General features: G+C 36.7%; 1 protein-coding gene across 3 annotated transcripts in view; it reads right to left on the reverse strand.

The window, feature by feature from the left end:
- NLK (nemo like kinase) overlaps positions 1-15,450 on the reverse strand; it is a 67,931-nt gene that overhangs the window by 31,478 nt on the left and 21,003 nt on the right. For all 3 annotated transcript variants that reach the window (XM_052803828.1, XM_052803827.1, XM_052803829.1), the window contains one exon: positions 1,531-1,660. In XM_052803828.1, coding sequence (XP_052659788.1) covers positions 1,531-1,660 — 130 coding nt within the window. The remainder of the gene's footprint in view (positions 1-1,530; positions 1,661-15,450) is intronic.

The raw sequence follows: 15,450 nt of genomic DNA on the forward strand, positions 1-15,450 counted from the left end.
CTTAGCTTTATTCTATCGCATACAGACAGACCAATAGTCTATCTCACTAGATATGTGAATTTAGTAGACCACCCAGTCAGATATTCTGTACGTTCAGGGTCTTTTTGTTTGTTTGTTTTTTAATTCAAGAAACTTTTTCCAGCTGTTCAAGTACTAGCTTAAAAGCATAAATTTTTCTACCCAATAAAAATTGGTTCATTTCAAAAATATATATAACCATAAAATATTTGAAAGAAGTAATTTTAGCAAAGAAATGCAAAAGCAAAAGAAATTACACTTTGTTCTGCCTTTCATCTTTAACAGTTTTGTGACACACTGCTTCTACATGGGAATTACAAAACCCAAAGTTGTTCACATTCTGAATCAGAAGCTCAGCGCTCTGTGCAAAGCAAAAAGGTAGAAAAGCAGCAGCACAGAAGTTACATCCTCTCACAGGAAAAAATACTACCTTGGTGTAGTCTTTTAGATCCTGTCCTAGGAATATCTATGACATTTAGGTGAAGTACGCAAACTTCAGTGGTTATCAAGCTCAACTTCTGACTGCTTACAGAGATGCTTTTATTTCATTTTATAGTCCTCAGTAAAATCTTTTCCATAATGAAGACCCTGGTGAGGAGCAGTTTAAGGCACCAGTTCAAAAGAAATCTTGTCGCAGAATCCATCTCCCAAGGATTGGTGATAGTGGTGGTGGGGGGACTCTGCAATCTGGTACAAGCTTGCAAGGCTGTCCACCTCTTTTGCGCCCCACTAACAAGAGCACTTATCTAAATCCAGTGCTTAACCCCAAATAAAATCTTTCTTGGAATATGATACCCTCAGATAAAAAAAAAGGTAAACTTTAAAACAGAAGGAAAAAGCAATGAAATAAGGTTCTGAAACAGATACACACTTCCTGATCCCATTCCACTAGGAGAAGATAGTACTCCCAATGTGCTCACTACTGCTCATCAATGGGAGAGGTTACCACATCCACAGTTGCGTTTGTGGAACAGTTTCTGTAAGTACTTTTTGATTCACTTCAGACACAACCGTATGGGTCAATTCAAGTAATTTTTTAAAATGTTTTAACTTAACCTAGCTGATTTTACCTAAAGCAGATTTGGGAGCACTTGTACAACCACTCTGCTAGAAGAACTGAGAGAGCAATGAACTCCAACAAAGGGGAGAGGAAGATGGAGTAAGAAATAGCTTGGAAGCGAAAGCATCTCCAGCTGGCATAGCTTTGTGCAGATTGACATTTATCTAAAGCCTAAAATAAGATTAGGTGGAAGTGTATTGCCTGTCTATTTGCAAACATTTTGGAAAGGAAATTATGAATATACTTAGGTTCTTGATAATTTCATTTTTTACAGTGTTTGCAACAGTAATATCTGAGTTTCCAGGAAATCCGATAACTGTAAAATTAGAGAGCTTTTAAAGCATTTTAGATATTGTGTAACTTAAAATAAAAAAATTTACTTCTGTTATAGATAGCTCCATTTTACAATTAGGCTTTATCAAAGACTTCAAAATTACTTTGAATTTACTTACATTGTCATGCTTAAAAAAACACAACATCTTCAACTCCCGGAAGACCCTTTTACAAGAGACCAAATTTTGGAAGACGTTGGGCATCTTTTTGAGTGCAACTCTCTTTCCATCTCGTGGATCTGTTACTGACCTACAGAATAAAAGATTTAGAACATCACATACTACTGTTAGACAATTTTCCTAAATCAGAAAAGAATATTTTAGAGTTCTTATCATTCTCAACTTAGACGGTGAGTCAAAACAATATGAAGACACTTCTAGGGAAAAAAGTATTAAGCAAAGGGCATTATGCACTTTACTATAAAGGCTGTATCAAATGTCGTGTGATCATTCTTTGATTAGAGTACATATACATATACCTGGTCAAGCTTGATAGCTGTTAAGTGGCTGGACACATGTACATCAGTGCATATACTGCCTGCCACTGGCATACACTGTAGCTCAAAGTTAGATCAACACCTTGAGCTGAGGAGTGGATGTGACGATAAACATCATCTTCACTTCCCAAAAAAGACCTTATTAAGAGTAAAACATTTTCTCAGTTACACAGATTTGATTTTGTCGGGTCAACTGCTTTCTTCTTCCTCTCCTAAGAGGGCAAAAAATTTAATAATCCCATTCTGACAGATCATTGGCAAGTGTAAGGCTATTACTTGATCTATCAATAAATCACTTTACATGTGGAGAAGCAACAGCACACGGTATCTAAGTTTCCACAACTGTAAAACAGGCATGATACCTATCTTTCTCCCATAGAGCTTATGGGATACAAGTATAGTAGTTCAGAAATTATAAGGTGTTTTGCACATGGCAAGTATTTTAATTTAAAGTAATTAGATTCTGAAAATAGAATTTTATAATGAGAACCATAAAACTAGAGCAAGGAGATTATGGTGCCTCAATTCCCAATCATGGTTTTTAAGGTGAGGCTTCTCAAACCTCACTACAAAACAGGGTTTCTAGATCTTCAGTTGTTAGGAAACCTTCATTTTTTTTCTGCATATTTTTATTGGGATGACCAAAGTAACTTTCTTCTCAGTACTATGCTGTAACCACATAAGAATCTACATCCAGGTATGTATCCTGATGACTACCTTTGTCCTTAAAAAGTTGCTGGCCTTTCTATCTATCATGTGACTCTCCTACAAACAATACAGAAGGCTTTTTCTTTTGTCTCAGGTCCATGCTGTTTTAAGAATCTAAATAAAAAATTAGAATGGGGTAATCAAATATCTGCCTTATCTCCAAGTACCACATCGGACTTCAAAATACAAAACAATTCAATCAATACAAAAAGTCAGAAGTAGCCACTGATACTAGTGGTTGGGAGTCAAAGGAGAACTATCCCACCACACTCAGCTAGAACACTAGTTAATAGCCACTGTGTATTTATATTTTAAATAAGGGGCAGAGGGGGAAAAGTTGATACCAGACTATTTCTATGGTGGGAAACACAGAGCTGAAAAGAATCTGAAAAGGTCTTCTAATTCACAATGTTTCCTATTTTCTCCAGGACCTTTGCCTCTTGCCTTTAGCCTAAATTGGAAAGAAAGGGAATGAAAACTGAAAGAGTTACAGAAAATCCACTGTTAATGCAACTCAGTACTCACCACTGGCCAGACTGAAATATCCTCCCTCACACTGTATAGTAACTTCATTCACAGACCATGGTTAACCTCAATGAGTCTATTTGCAAAACAAGGTACTATTCATCATGAGCAGGCAACATTTCAGGCTGGCCTGTAGCTTTAGGATTATAGCAGAGGCAGATTCTGAATGACACGCAGCAGGGCCAGTACCAGGCAGTGGCTCACAAATTCATATAAATTTGATCCCAGCATGAGCTGAGAGCTCCCATTGCTCACAAGGTCAAGCACCACTGATCAGCTAATTAGTGGTATTCTTCTCTCTTTATGAGACAGCATTTCTGGCCCCCGCCAAGTTTTTACCAGCTTTAAAAAAAAAGCCACCAAACCTCTAATCTGTAAAAGAAAACTTAAAAGCTGCTGATTCCTGGGAATTAAATAGATATATTCTTGCTACAAAAATAAAGTTGTAAAATTTTGTTCATAAAAATCCTCCCTGATTACACTACATATGCTACTGAATTACTAATTTTTCCCTTTGGAGTTTTGACACTATTGCTGACCACTGCACACACACAACTGCTATCAAGAGGATATCCACAGCTATGGAAGAAATTCCATTAGTGGATCGCAATGATGATACACTCAAGTATCATACAGATGCAAGACCTGAGACCTTTGGCAACATGACAATTCCTCACAAATGACTGTTAATACCTTGGCAGACCACAAGCACCTTCCTCAGCTATGTTACGTTCAACAATACAGTTAAAACAAGAGTTAAGTAGCTATCTTGGCTATGAAAAATATTCAATTTAAAACCTTCGAAATTTATTTTTATGCTATATTATAGCATATTTAGAGCACAGTCTACAATTCTTTCTGAACAAGGTGCAGAAATTAAATAGGTGGGGTTTTTTCACTATTTTTCCTTAGAAATGTATCTAAAAAACGTAACTACAATGAAAGAATTTTCTGTAGCTAGACACAATTGCTATTTTACAAATTAAACAAATTAATTCTCTAAAATTGTTTCAATTTGTTTGAAGACAGAATAACACAATGCTTAAGATCCAGACAGCTTATTTGAAAGAATTCACATCTACTTCTAGTATTTCTATTATCTGTAATAAATTAGTGTGGTAGACATATATAACTTTCTCTAAAGAAAGACTAAAAAGTCTTCAATGATCATGTCCAGGGGTTGTGCAACACAAAAAGAGCATAAAGTATAAAAAAAAAATGGCAATTTCTCTGTAGGTTTACTTTGTTGAATAAATTAGCTGCAGCTTCACAGATTTAGCAGCTTTTTTTGTTTGCTTTTTACCTCACATTACAGAAGCTTAATAGAACCTGAAATGGACACACCTAAAACAATCAGAAGTCACAAACAACAACATTTTTGAAGACAGACAATGCAACCTTCCATGACTGATAAAAATCTGTCATCTGAAACTTGGGCATTACCTTGACTGTTTACAGCAAGAGGAAGTCAATTTCCATAAAACTAGTTAGAGATGGCTTGTAGTTGTGTTAAACACTCTTCCTTTTGTTCTGGAGACTGTAAGCTTTACAAGCTTTTTGAGCTCCTAGTTGTATATTTAGGCTGTATCTATAGCAATCAGCTTCTGAATTTGGGTACTATCACAACAGAAAGACACCATTCCGATTAGTCATAGAAGAATAACCTATTTTGTAAACATTAACAAGCAAATAACTCAACATATCAGAATCAGCTTTGAAATTTTAGGTATTTTTGACATATTAACATTTCATAAACAGGTCAGATGTGCAATACAATTCACTATCTACATGAAACAGATACAAGAAATTGAAAAAGTGCTTGAACAACATGCAATTAATCAATCAATAAAAACAGCATTATTAAAAAAAAGAGTAAGAATAGTTTGCCTTCAGTTTTGGGATCAAGTACTAGTAAGAACCAAAAGACCATAACAAGACCTGTTGCACAAAATTCTACACTGCTGGATTGACAAAGCACATATTGGAGTCCTCGCTGCTCTTCAGATGTTTCCTTATTATTAATGTCCTTTTTATTAATGGCTTTTTAGACAAAATGCACCATGGATTTGAGTGCACAGAGGTAAAAAGCAGGTCCGCTACAACTACGCACACAGCGGATTTTTCACCATGTTCAGGTCTCACTGTTGCAGCAGCACCAAAAAATAAAGGACACTGAATTTAAGGCAGGTGACAGAGTTGTTTCTGAAATTTAACCTATCAGTAGATAGGATGAAACTGATCTGCTGGAAGAGGAATAAATACCAAAACAAGTTTCCACTTGCTTGCTGGTTTATTTCTAATTGAGCAAGGGGTAATCATCTGTTTGGTACTTGAGGATTTGGATACTAGTTCTCCTTCCCCACGACAAACATCTCAGAGGTTGCATGTTTTAGTAGCAGCAACACAGCTTTGGGAACCTACACTCAAGACCTTTTGGAGTTATTTTTAATAGCCACCTTTCAACCGTATTTCCACTTAGAAACTTCCTATCTGCCTTTTCCCAGATCTTGTAAGTATAAATATTATTCCAGCAATTGACAAGAAAAATGATATAATATATATTATTAGCTGGACCAATAATACACATGGTTTCAAAGTTTGCACTGTATCTTGTTAATGTTTTAAGGTAAAACTCAGAAAGTAGCATTTCTGGTTATTATTCATGCAAAGACCAGTCATGCTTGTAGCTGGTAACAATATAACTCTAATGAATGTGAATGGAAGTGCAGTAATTTCACGCCATGTTGAGTTTGTTCTCTCTTAACTCAGGGTAGCAGCTGCTTTGGTTCAGCACAAACAGTACCAGAGAACAGAGATAAGTGCTGAAGCCTGTTACAGAGGAATGCTTTTATTTCTTTGTTGCTGAAAGGCTTGCTGGGCTGAGCTCTCCTGGTTCTGCAGCACAGGGGTTATCCCATCTGTATTAGCTAATGAATCTCAGGCTGCACAGATAACGAACTGCTCTGAAGGCAGCTTCCCCGATCTCCAGTGAAAATGACCCTGTTCAAAACGCCTCTGTCTTAATGACCAGTTACTTGTCAAACTACACTTCTCATAAATTATTTAAATATTATGTGTATTGCGCTTTTAAACAAACAAACATCTGATTTTTACCATACAAAATCTATTTACATAGTCCTATCTCATAAAATGAAATTTAAAGTAAAAACTGGTAACATTTTCATTGTATTAGTCTAAAAATCAAACTATTAAAAACTATAACCTACACTCACATATACTCTTCAGATAGTGCCATACCTCCACACAAAATTACCAGAAGACCTCAAAAGGTGTCCTTTTAATTGAATTATAGATTAAAATAGTCACTCCCAATTCCAATAAAATATTAAAATAGAATAACAGAATTCAGTTTCAGAATAGTAACCCGAAACATTTTCAGGCAAAGTCTGAAATTCAATACATTATATTAAAAGAACAGAAATACTCCTCTCACACTGTCTGAAATTATGAAATGTTAAAATATAGAATACCATTAAATAGTTACTTGCATTCACTGATTTTCAGTTACACTGCCACTGCAATTGTGCCTGTGACAATTTTTAAAGTAAGCCATAACAACTGTTTAAAGCAAGCAGTCTGACCTCATCACCTAAATCAAATGGCATCTACATATGGAAACAACAGCCAAATGCACACATTCTACTTCTTCCAGTTGCCTGAGCTGTGTTACCAGCAGCAATGGAGGTGATATGGGTCAAGACTCTGAAAGTAATATATTCAAAGTTAAAAATCTGAATCCAAGACACAAATTCAGAGAAAGTCATCTCTGGAGTTCCAATAGACAAATGAAAACCAGAAAGTTTTAAGTGGAGGAAATTGTAAAAAGATACCTAAAATAGAATTTTTGATAGATTTGAAACACTCACTTTCTTCAGCTGTACTGCTACAAAATTATGCTAGTTGCATGCAACCACAAGAATCCAAAAGTCAGCTTTTACAAAAACTAGTTCAGACTGAAAAGAAATTTTAGGACATGAATGTTGACCACCTACAGTTGAGCAAGTTTGTATCTGCTCTGCAGAAATTCATGAGGCAGTTTACAGTTGCCTAAATTAAAGTTCTCATAAATCAATGTTAATTACACATGAACAGTAATACAAACTGCAAAACTTTTTTTTTTCCCTATTGGTATTAAGCCTGTACTTTGTCTAACCTCCTTAATAATTCCTTTATGGGAAAAAAAAAAAAAAAAAAGGAAAACATTTTAAAATAAACATTATCTTAGAAAGATTACATGGATATGAAAGTAGTTGCTGAATGCCTAAAAATCCTTTCAACCACTATGCCAAAAATATGAAATGGATACCCATCTTTTTCTCTCTGACTGAAGGTATATACTTAAAACTTCTGAGTACTGATTCCCAAGCCTCTTTTGTTGCTGAGCCTCACTTGAGAAAACTGACGGCGCTTTGTACCTCAAAGTACCACAGCTCTTTAGTTTAGTATCCACAATGACACTTATCTAGGAATACTAAATTCTGTTAAGTCAGAACATAATCAGGCAACTGATACCAGCAAACATCAGTGTCCTATTAATTCTTGCGCTTCTCCCATGGATGTAGCTGTCACGCAGCCAAAAGATTTGATAAAATGGTCGGTCTTTAATCAAGTAGTACAAAACTCTGATTTATATTGATAGCTACCACAGATTTATTGATGCTCATTTTTACTAGTTGCGGGACCCATTTAAAAAACAAAAAGAGCTAAACATACTGCAGAACTGTTAACCTCATCACAGCTGTGTAAGCAAGGCCTGGTATGTCTGCTCTCTTTTTTTCAAATGCTTCCACACAACAAAAACCGGTTTAGGTGAGTAGTCTTTTCCTGGTGCTCCTGTTGCAGTCTCCGATAAAGGAATGAGTTAAATAGGGTTGCTGTGGCATATGCATTTAAGGCCAGTTTCTTTTTTCTTTTAAATAACCCACTTCTGCAAACAGGTAATGATCACCTGCAATATCCAACTTGAAAGCAATTCCTCTACTCTTTTCCCCATAGCTGCCACAACTTCACACTGCTCCTCACCCCCTTGCCTTAGCTTGTGAGCTTTATACCACTCGCTAGCAATTTCACTTCAAGGGGCAGCACAAAACTAACAATCAAAGTTATGAAGATCAGAAATGTCAGGACTGCGTTCCAAAGAAGAACAGAAAAAGGAAAGAAAGAAAGAGTGAAAGAAAGAAAAAATGCCTGTCTGAAAAACTGGCATTTACAGCATCCAATAAAGATGCTGAAAATGTTGCTTTGTGTTTGTGTGCAGTACCTACTTTGGTACCAGTAAAATAATTATTTATAGCAATATGCTATCAGGTCACATATCCCCAAGAGAAACTAGAAAAGCATGAAAATCTCCTAGGAGCTAATTGAGAGAACAACTAGAAAGGCAGCTTTACTTACTGCTGTTCTCAGAAGAACACATTTCAATTCCCTCCTCTGCTTTGTTAGGATATTACACCCTAGGTGAATCTAGCAGTAAAGTGAACAGCAGGCAGGGAATCTATCCATCACTCAGCACAGAGTCAATGGGGCGCTCTTTCAAGCTACTACTGAAGTCTGCAAAGGTTTCACTTATTAAGCATCAACTGTAGCTGGGGATAAAGAGATAAGAGACCAAAATCTAAACCAAAAATAACTTAGCAAAAAATTATATATACGTATGGGTCAAAAAATAAGTTAATAAATATAATTTGGAGGGGGAGAATATAAAGGAATGGCTAGTTTGGCTTTAATCATGGCTCTAAGAATTATATGATTCCAGAAGTTTCTGTGAGAACACCCAATCATTTAGGATTCTTTATTATACTCTATAAACCACAGCAAAAAGCTACTTTTAACACTATTAAACCAAGTCAAACGTTTTGCTTTCACAGCAATTACAAGCCTTTCAGTACAATTAACTTGTGCTCACACCAGTAGTTTGGTTACTGTTAGAGGAGCGGGCTGCCTGGCTATGTGTTCATTAACACAACCAGGATCACAACCTCCTCCTTTTGCTTGTGGCTGTTAACAGCATCCAGTCATCTCCCCTTGTCACTCACACTTTACGTACACAAAAATGGTAGAATATTAAGTTGTAAAAATTATCAAACAATACATTTTGTAAAATTAAAAAAGTTTACTGGAAGATACTCTCCCTGTTACCTTACCAGGTTTTTAGTACTTAAGAGGAATGTAAGAAAGCAAAGAAAACACTTATACTAATTTCCACTTACACTAACTGGCTTCATGAGTCAGCCACTTAAAAAATGGTGACCAACTGCAACAACTATTTGTTGTAGCAGTATCACCTACAGATACAGGAAACACCAAGACTACTATAGCCAAAACGTTACAGAAGATTATTTCTCTCCTCTTGATTTCTGAATGTATTTGATAACATGCTGTTATTTTGAACAGTTTGTTTCCTCTGTAACGTCAGTTTGGTCAGTTCTCCCTTTCTACAAACATGACAAAAATGATCCCTCTAGTTAAAAAGAAGGAAAAGAAATACAAACTTGAAAATAAAGAGATTAAGATACAAGTAAGCAAGACAATTTGTCCTATTTAAGACTTTGGCTCTTGTTAAAAAAAAATAAAATAAAATACACATATATTTGAATGCTTAACATGAGACTGAAATGTTCCTCTTGAAATATTGACCATTTTTTTCAGACATCAAAATTTTGCCAAATCCTTCATCAAACCCTCAATCAAGTTCAAAGCTAAACTTTCTATACCTAACCAGAATGTATTACACCTGTTCTAGACTAAAGGCTGCAAGGCACTTACAGTCCATCTTATTTAATTCTTCCATATCTAGTCCTGTATTCCCTAATAAATCTAAACCAACCTATTGTACAAGAGCAACTACATTTTTTGTTTGTTTTATCTTTTCTTTAAAAGATAGTAAAATCTATCAGAACATGTATACCTTTCTATACAGCAGTAATTCAGTGCTGTGTCACTAATGACCAAGCTGACTTTACAGGTAACATTTTTCACTAGAAAACCAGTACACTTGTTTTACCAGAACAAACCAGTGTAAAGAAGTAGACATGCTTTCGGGCACACGAGCCCTTGCTCTGGCTATGTCTCTAAACCATCACAGATACAACTGTACTATCCCAAGTAAAAGATTTTTATCCTTTCAACAGGCAAGTTAGATAAGGGCATACTTGTCCACGTGATTTACTGACGGTGTGGATTCACCCTATGCTATCTTGTATAACCGCAAGCTGCTGCAGGAAGAGGGGGTCCTGCTCCCACCCGTCGCTGGTTCTTGCCCTCCTGCCGGCACTGGAGACGGTCAACCGCTGCCCACAAGGTGAGTCAGTTCAGCACAGCAATCTGGTGCAGACAGCTTCGGCATTAAACAGGCAGCAAGAGGAATGAAGTCATCCCAAAGCCACACGATCCCTAGATGTGACAGAGGGGAAGCTATGAGAGCGCATGCCTGGGGCAAAGTGCAAGACGGTGCGGGTTTTTGGTAGCAGATCGCAATTACACCAGATTAGGTACAGCAGGAAACTAGGCCCTCGGTCATGCTGGGAGCTTATGGACCAGAGCCAGAAATGGGGATTGCACCTCCTGAATTGCAGCTGAGTGCCCTATGTAGAAGGGCCATTCCTCTATCCATCAGAAAACTTTGGTTTTGCTGATTATATATAATATAAATGTATGTCTTACATAATATAAATATATATGTCTTATTATGTTTAAGAACGACATAAAAAGTTTTAAAAAGTCTGACATAAAACATACCAAGAAAAAAGGTACTTCACAAAAACTGTAGCTTCTATTTACATTGCAGGCTAACACTCCAGAAATAATAAAATTTTAAAGAGTAACAGAACTACAGAAAGGATTAATGATACAATCCAGACCTCTAGTTAAAATGTTTTCAAAGACAATTCTTATCTCAAAGAATCCTTGCAGGCATTTAGCCTTTTCAATTACGCATTATAAGTCTTTAGCAACTCTCTACCATGTTGATGGCAAATTTTCAAGGTGGAGGCTATGCCAACAGTAACTTGTTCTCTCTGAATCCAGGTCAATGCATACACATTGTTCTATAGTTTCAACTGGTAGAAAAACAAGTTTGTGACTACTCCATGGCAATTATTACACAGAAACAAGATAATGAAAGAATGTTCTCAGGGGCAGTGTGGGAAACTGCTGATTGAGTTTGTTCTAAGAGGGAAGTGAACCTTCCCTTATGTTTATAGAGAATACCTATAAATTTACATCAGGACTTATCAGAAGGGGGGGACTTAATAGGATTACTTTCCAAGTTTTTCTTATTAGTCAGCAAACTTTTTTCCTCAGTTGCTTGACTCTTAATTATGCAGACTTTTACCAGAAAGCCTTACTCTAAGATACATAACAAACCTGGTCCCACTAGCATTTCAGCTGCTCACCCAAGCATATTTGATATACCACTTTTAAACAAATAATGCAGCTCGTATTCAAGGGCATGTGATACCCAATATACCACTTTTTCAGTGCACAGTATTGCAATAAATCCATAATGCCACAAACAGTTTAAAATAAAACTACTGAGGTTTATAGGTAAAAGAGTACTGCTTTTGCCTGGCAAATCCTTAGAGGCATTTTATACTCTTATTATAACAATCAGTTACATCTTGGCATACCTCAAAATATATTTGAGCACAGAATAAAATAAAAAATCCTTTAGAAAAGTTCACAAACCCAAAAGATTCCCAAGACTGAAGTGAAAGGGCAGGGAGAGGGTGTGCAGTTATCAAATCACTTATCTGGGAAATGTTTGATTGGGTACCTAAGGTTTACACACAGGAATAGGCCATCAGATCCAGTATATCTGTTCTCTGTAGAATTATTGACAGGCAATGAGCCTTACCAAAACACAACAAAAACCGATCAACAACATTTAATGGACTATTAGGTAGTAAAGGGGAGAGATGAGGAAAGCATGCACATAATGTGTGAAATCATTAAGAAAATAAAACAATATATGTATGCACATATAATAGTAGAGTTCTTATTGAAGAATAAAAAGGAAATTTATACACATATACTGAGTTTTTAAGCAAAGTAGCTGCTTTAACAGTTCCACTATTACAAACACTCAAATACAAGTGAGACAGGACAAAGGTAATGTTCTAGATTCTCCAGTGACCTTGCCTAATAAACAGAAGTGTTTTCTCCAGTCACAGACTGAAGAGTTCGTCTTCCAAAATGGTTCCTGACTGCCAGTGGTGGTGTTCACCAACGCATATAAAATACATTTTAAAAGCTTTGTGACAATTCTTAATGGAAGTTAAATTATTCAAATGCTAAATCATTTTGTCTAACTTTAGTAGCCTAAAAGTCAATTTTCCAATCTAAGGCTCTAAGTGTGGCATGCTTAACCTGGTTGATGGTTGTTGCTGGGCTCCCAGATCTGGCTCACCGGGTGGCCGTGCAAACAGCTGTGCTGGCACAATGAAGCAGAAAGCAGGAAAATAAGTAGCTGAGACAAAGGGGAAGACAGACAGACTGCTTTTTCAGTAACAATGACAGCTTTAGCATGTGTCAAATATGATCTAAGTCAGTCACACTGACTCTCTCTAGTCAATAAGGAGAGGGATAGGTGAGATTAATCTCTTTTAGAGGCCTCTTGGATAACACATGAACTGTTTCTCTAGAAATGCCTCACCCTACCAGTTAACTGCAGAGAACCAGCTTAAAATGAAGCCTTGCTTGTAGATGACCAAAGCTTGCTAATTTGAGGACCCTGATTTTTTAATTTTACATGAGCCTTTTCTCCCCGTCTGCCAAGTCTGAATTGAGAGTCAGTGCTATATGTTACAAACCACATTAAATCCTGTCCTATTAGCGGAGTGACTTAGGCTTCCCTTGCAGTGAGAAACAGGAGAGGTGGCTAATTGAGCAGTATAATTAGAAGGGAGTTAGGTTTTGTTTTTGTTGGATTTTTCACAACAAGAGAATTTTAGCATACACACTCATGCAATTAGCATGGTATTATAATGTGTTTTACCCTCTGGCTGTACACGCATTGTTTAAGAGATGCAAAAGCTGATACTATCTCGTTTAAAGGAGATATTAATAATCATTTCAGCTATAATTTTTAAAGGAAAAGCCACACACAGATAAGTTACGAGAAGGAGGAAAATATTACAGCAGTGCAGTGTCCAGTCTTCTTCACTTTATTGCAATGACCAGAGCTCTCTGGAAGGCTATTTTAAACTTACAGCATGAGGCCCGACACCACTAAGGAAGAATAACCAAATGGAAATCAACAGATCAGACAGTCATAGCACCATCAATGCTGAAGAAGAAGTTAGAGAAGTACACCGAATCTGAGGATGACTACCCACTGGAGTGAGGAAAGGCACTGACAAAAGGTGGATCCTGTGCTCATGCAGTGGCCAGAGACACAAGTCTAGGGATCAATTACATAATATCTTATTATCCTACCTGCAAGCTATATTAAATATCTGCTTACCCGCAGTAGCTAATCAGGGCCCACAAGACAGACACATGTAACACAAACACTGACACTTATAAAGAGTGACCACATATTTTCACCAGCAGTTCATGGACTTAAAATGTTTCCACAAAATCTGTTTATGATCCTGCTGCAAATCATGGCCTACAAAGAGCCCCCAGTAGCTGCAGCACAGAAGATTAACCCGTTTCTAACAGAGTTTGAAGGAATACACTGAGTAAAAGTTGGTACTGATAGCAGAATTTTTAGCACACAAGCATGGAAAAATAAGAAAAAGTTTTCATTGTTAGAAGACATCGACAAAAAGAACAGCTGTTATTTTTTGAGATATTTAAGAATTGGATGTGCTGTTAATGATTTTCAGGTCACTATTGCTCTGCAGCAGTCTCCAGCTGGCAATACTTCAAAGATGCTAAAATGAAATATTAACAGTGGATAAAAAAAATTCTTTATTTTGAGAGATATGATATGAAAGCAAACTGAAAAAATAGCTGAGGAGCTACTACTGAGCAAAACTTTGATTTCACTTAGATTTAACTTTGAGACACAGACATCCAAGACCAGTCAGTGTGAAAGTAATAAGGAACTATGCAGACAGTGCAATGACAGTCAGAGCTCAACAGATCTATTGGAGGATGTAAAAGCATCACTACCACTGGAAGACACAATACCCACTGCCCTCTCACATGTATATTTTACTCCTACAAAATAACCTTTGCAACATAAGGAAGCAGCTTGCTTTATTGTCTTTTGGTAATGGCATACTCTGCCAGTACAACTAAGTAAAAGGAATTTAAACAGTTAACTGTATGATACAACCCCTTTTTTTCTCAAAAACGTGGATGTAGTGAAGTGGCATATCTAACAGCCACCTCTTTGGGGTTTGTTTGTTTGTTTGTTTGCTTTCTTGCTGTTTTTTTTTTTCCTCCTCTGATCTTAACTGGTGCTGTAAAGACCCACTCAAAATTGAGCCCAGACTGTGCTACACAGTTACAAATAAATGAAGTAACAGTATATAACGTGAAGGTGCTGGTCCAATTTAAAACAAGTCAGGGTAAAAAGCAGAGGAAGAAGCAAAAGGATATGTTTACTCTATAGAGAGGTATTTACTGTTAGTTATTCATTTACAGGTCAATGTTCACTGTATTAATTAAAATTGAGAGTATGTCTGTCTAGTTATACCATTTTAAAATAGTACAATACGTTACTGGAGGTGTTGAGAATGTCTCAGCGTTAACTTTCAGCTAGCAAAATGAAGATATTAGAAGTTTAAAGAAGCAAAGGGTGAGATGTGCAGCAGTCTTCACAGGTAAACAAAAAAAAATACAGGAAAGAAGAAAAGTATTTTGGAAGCTGTTATTGACTCAAGCTACTCAAGCAAAACAAAACACATTGTGATTGATTTATGAATGGTGATAACAAACACTTTCCGAAAATCTATTTCCAATTCCCTTTTCGAGTCCTGATTGTTTTAATAAATTTCAGTACTGCCTCCCTTCCTCAGCTCACCTCTTACCCGATCCTTAGCTACATTTAAGCCTGGCCCATGCTTGGGGAAAATACCTCATTTAGAACTGAAGTGACACATTCAAACTAACATAGGAAGCATGAGCTGTGCCTCAGTACGGATCAAGTAAACCAAAAGCTAGCCAGAGCTCCAGAAAAATTAAAATCACACTACGAACACCACCAGACTTAAAGCATCTCGCTGTGGACATAATCTAGTAAGGTCTGTACACTGTGGGTGGAAATGCTTGGTTTCCCTCCTGAAACCATTGCAATTGGCAACTGAAGGTGAGATCCTACAGTTCAAACACAGACCCC

Source organism: Harpia harpyja, chromosome 12, assembly GCF_026419915.1.
Source record: "Harpia harpyja isolate bHarHar1 chromosome 12, bHarHar1 primary haplotype, whole genome shotgun sequence".
Taxonomy (NCBI): Eukaryota; Metazoa; Chordata; class Aves; order Accipitriformes; family Accipitridae; genus Harpia; species Harpia harpyja.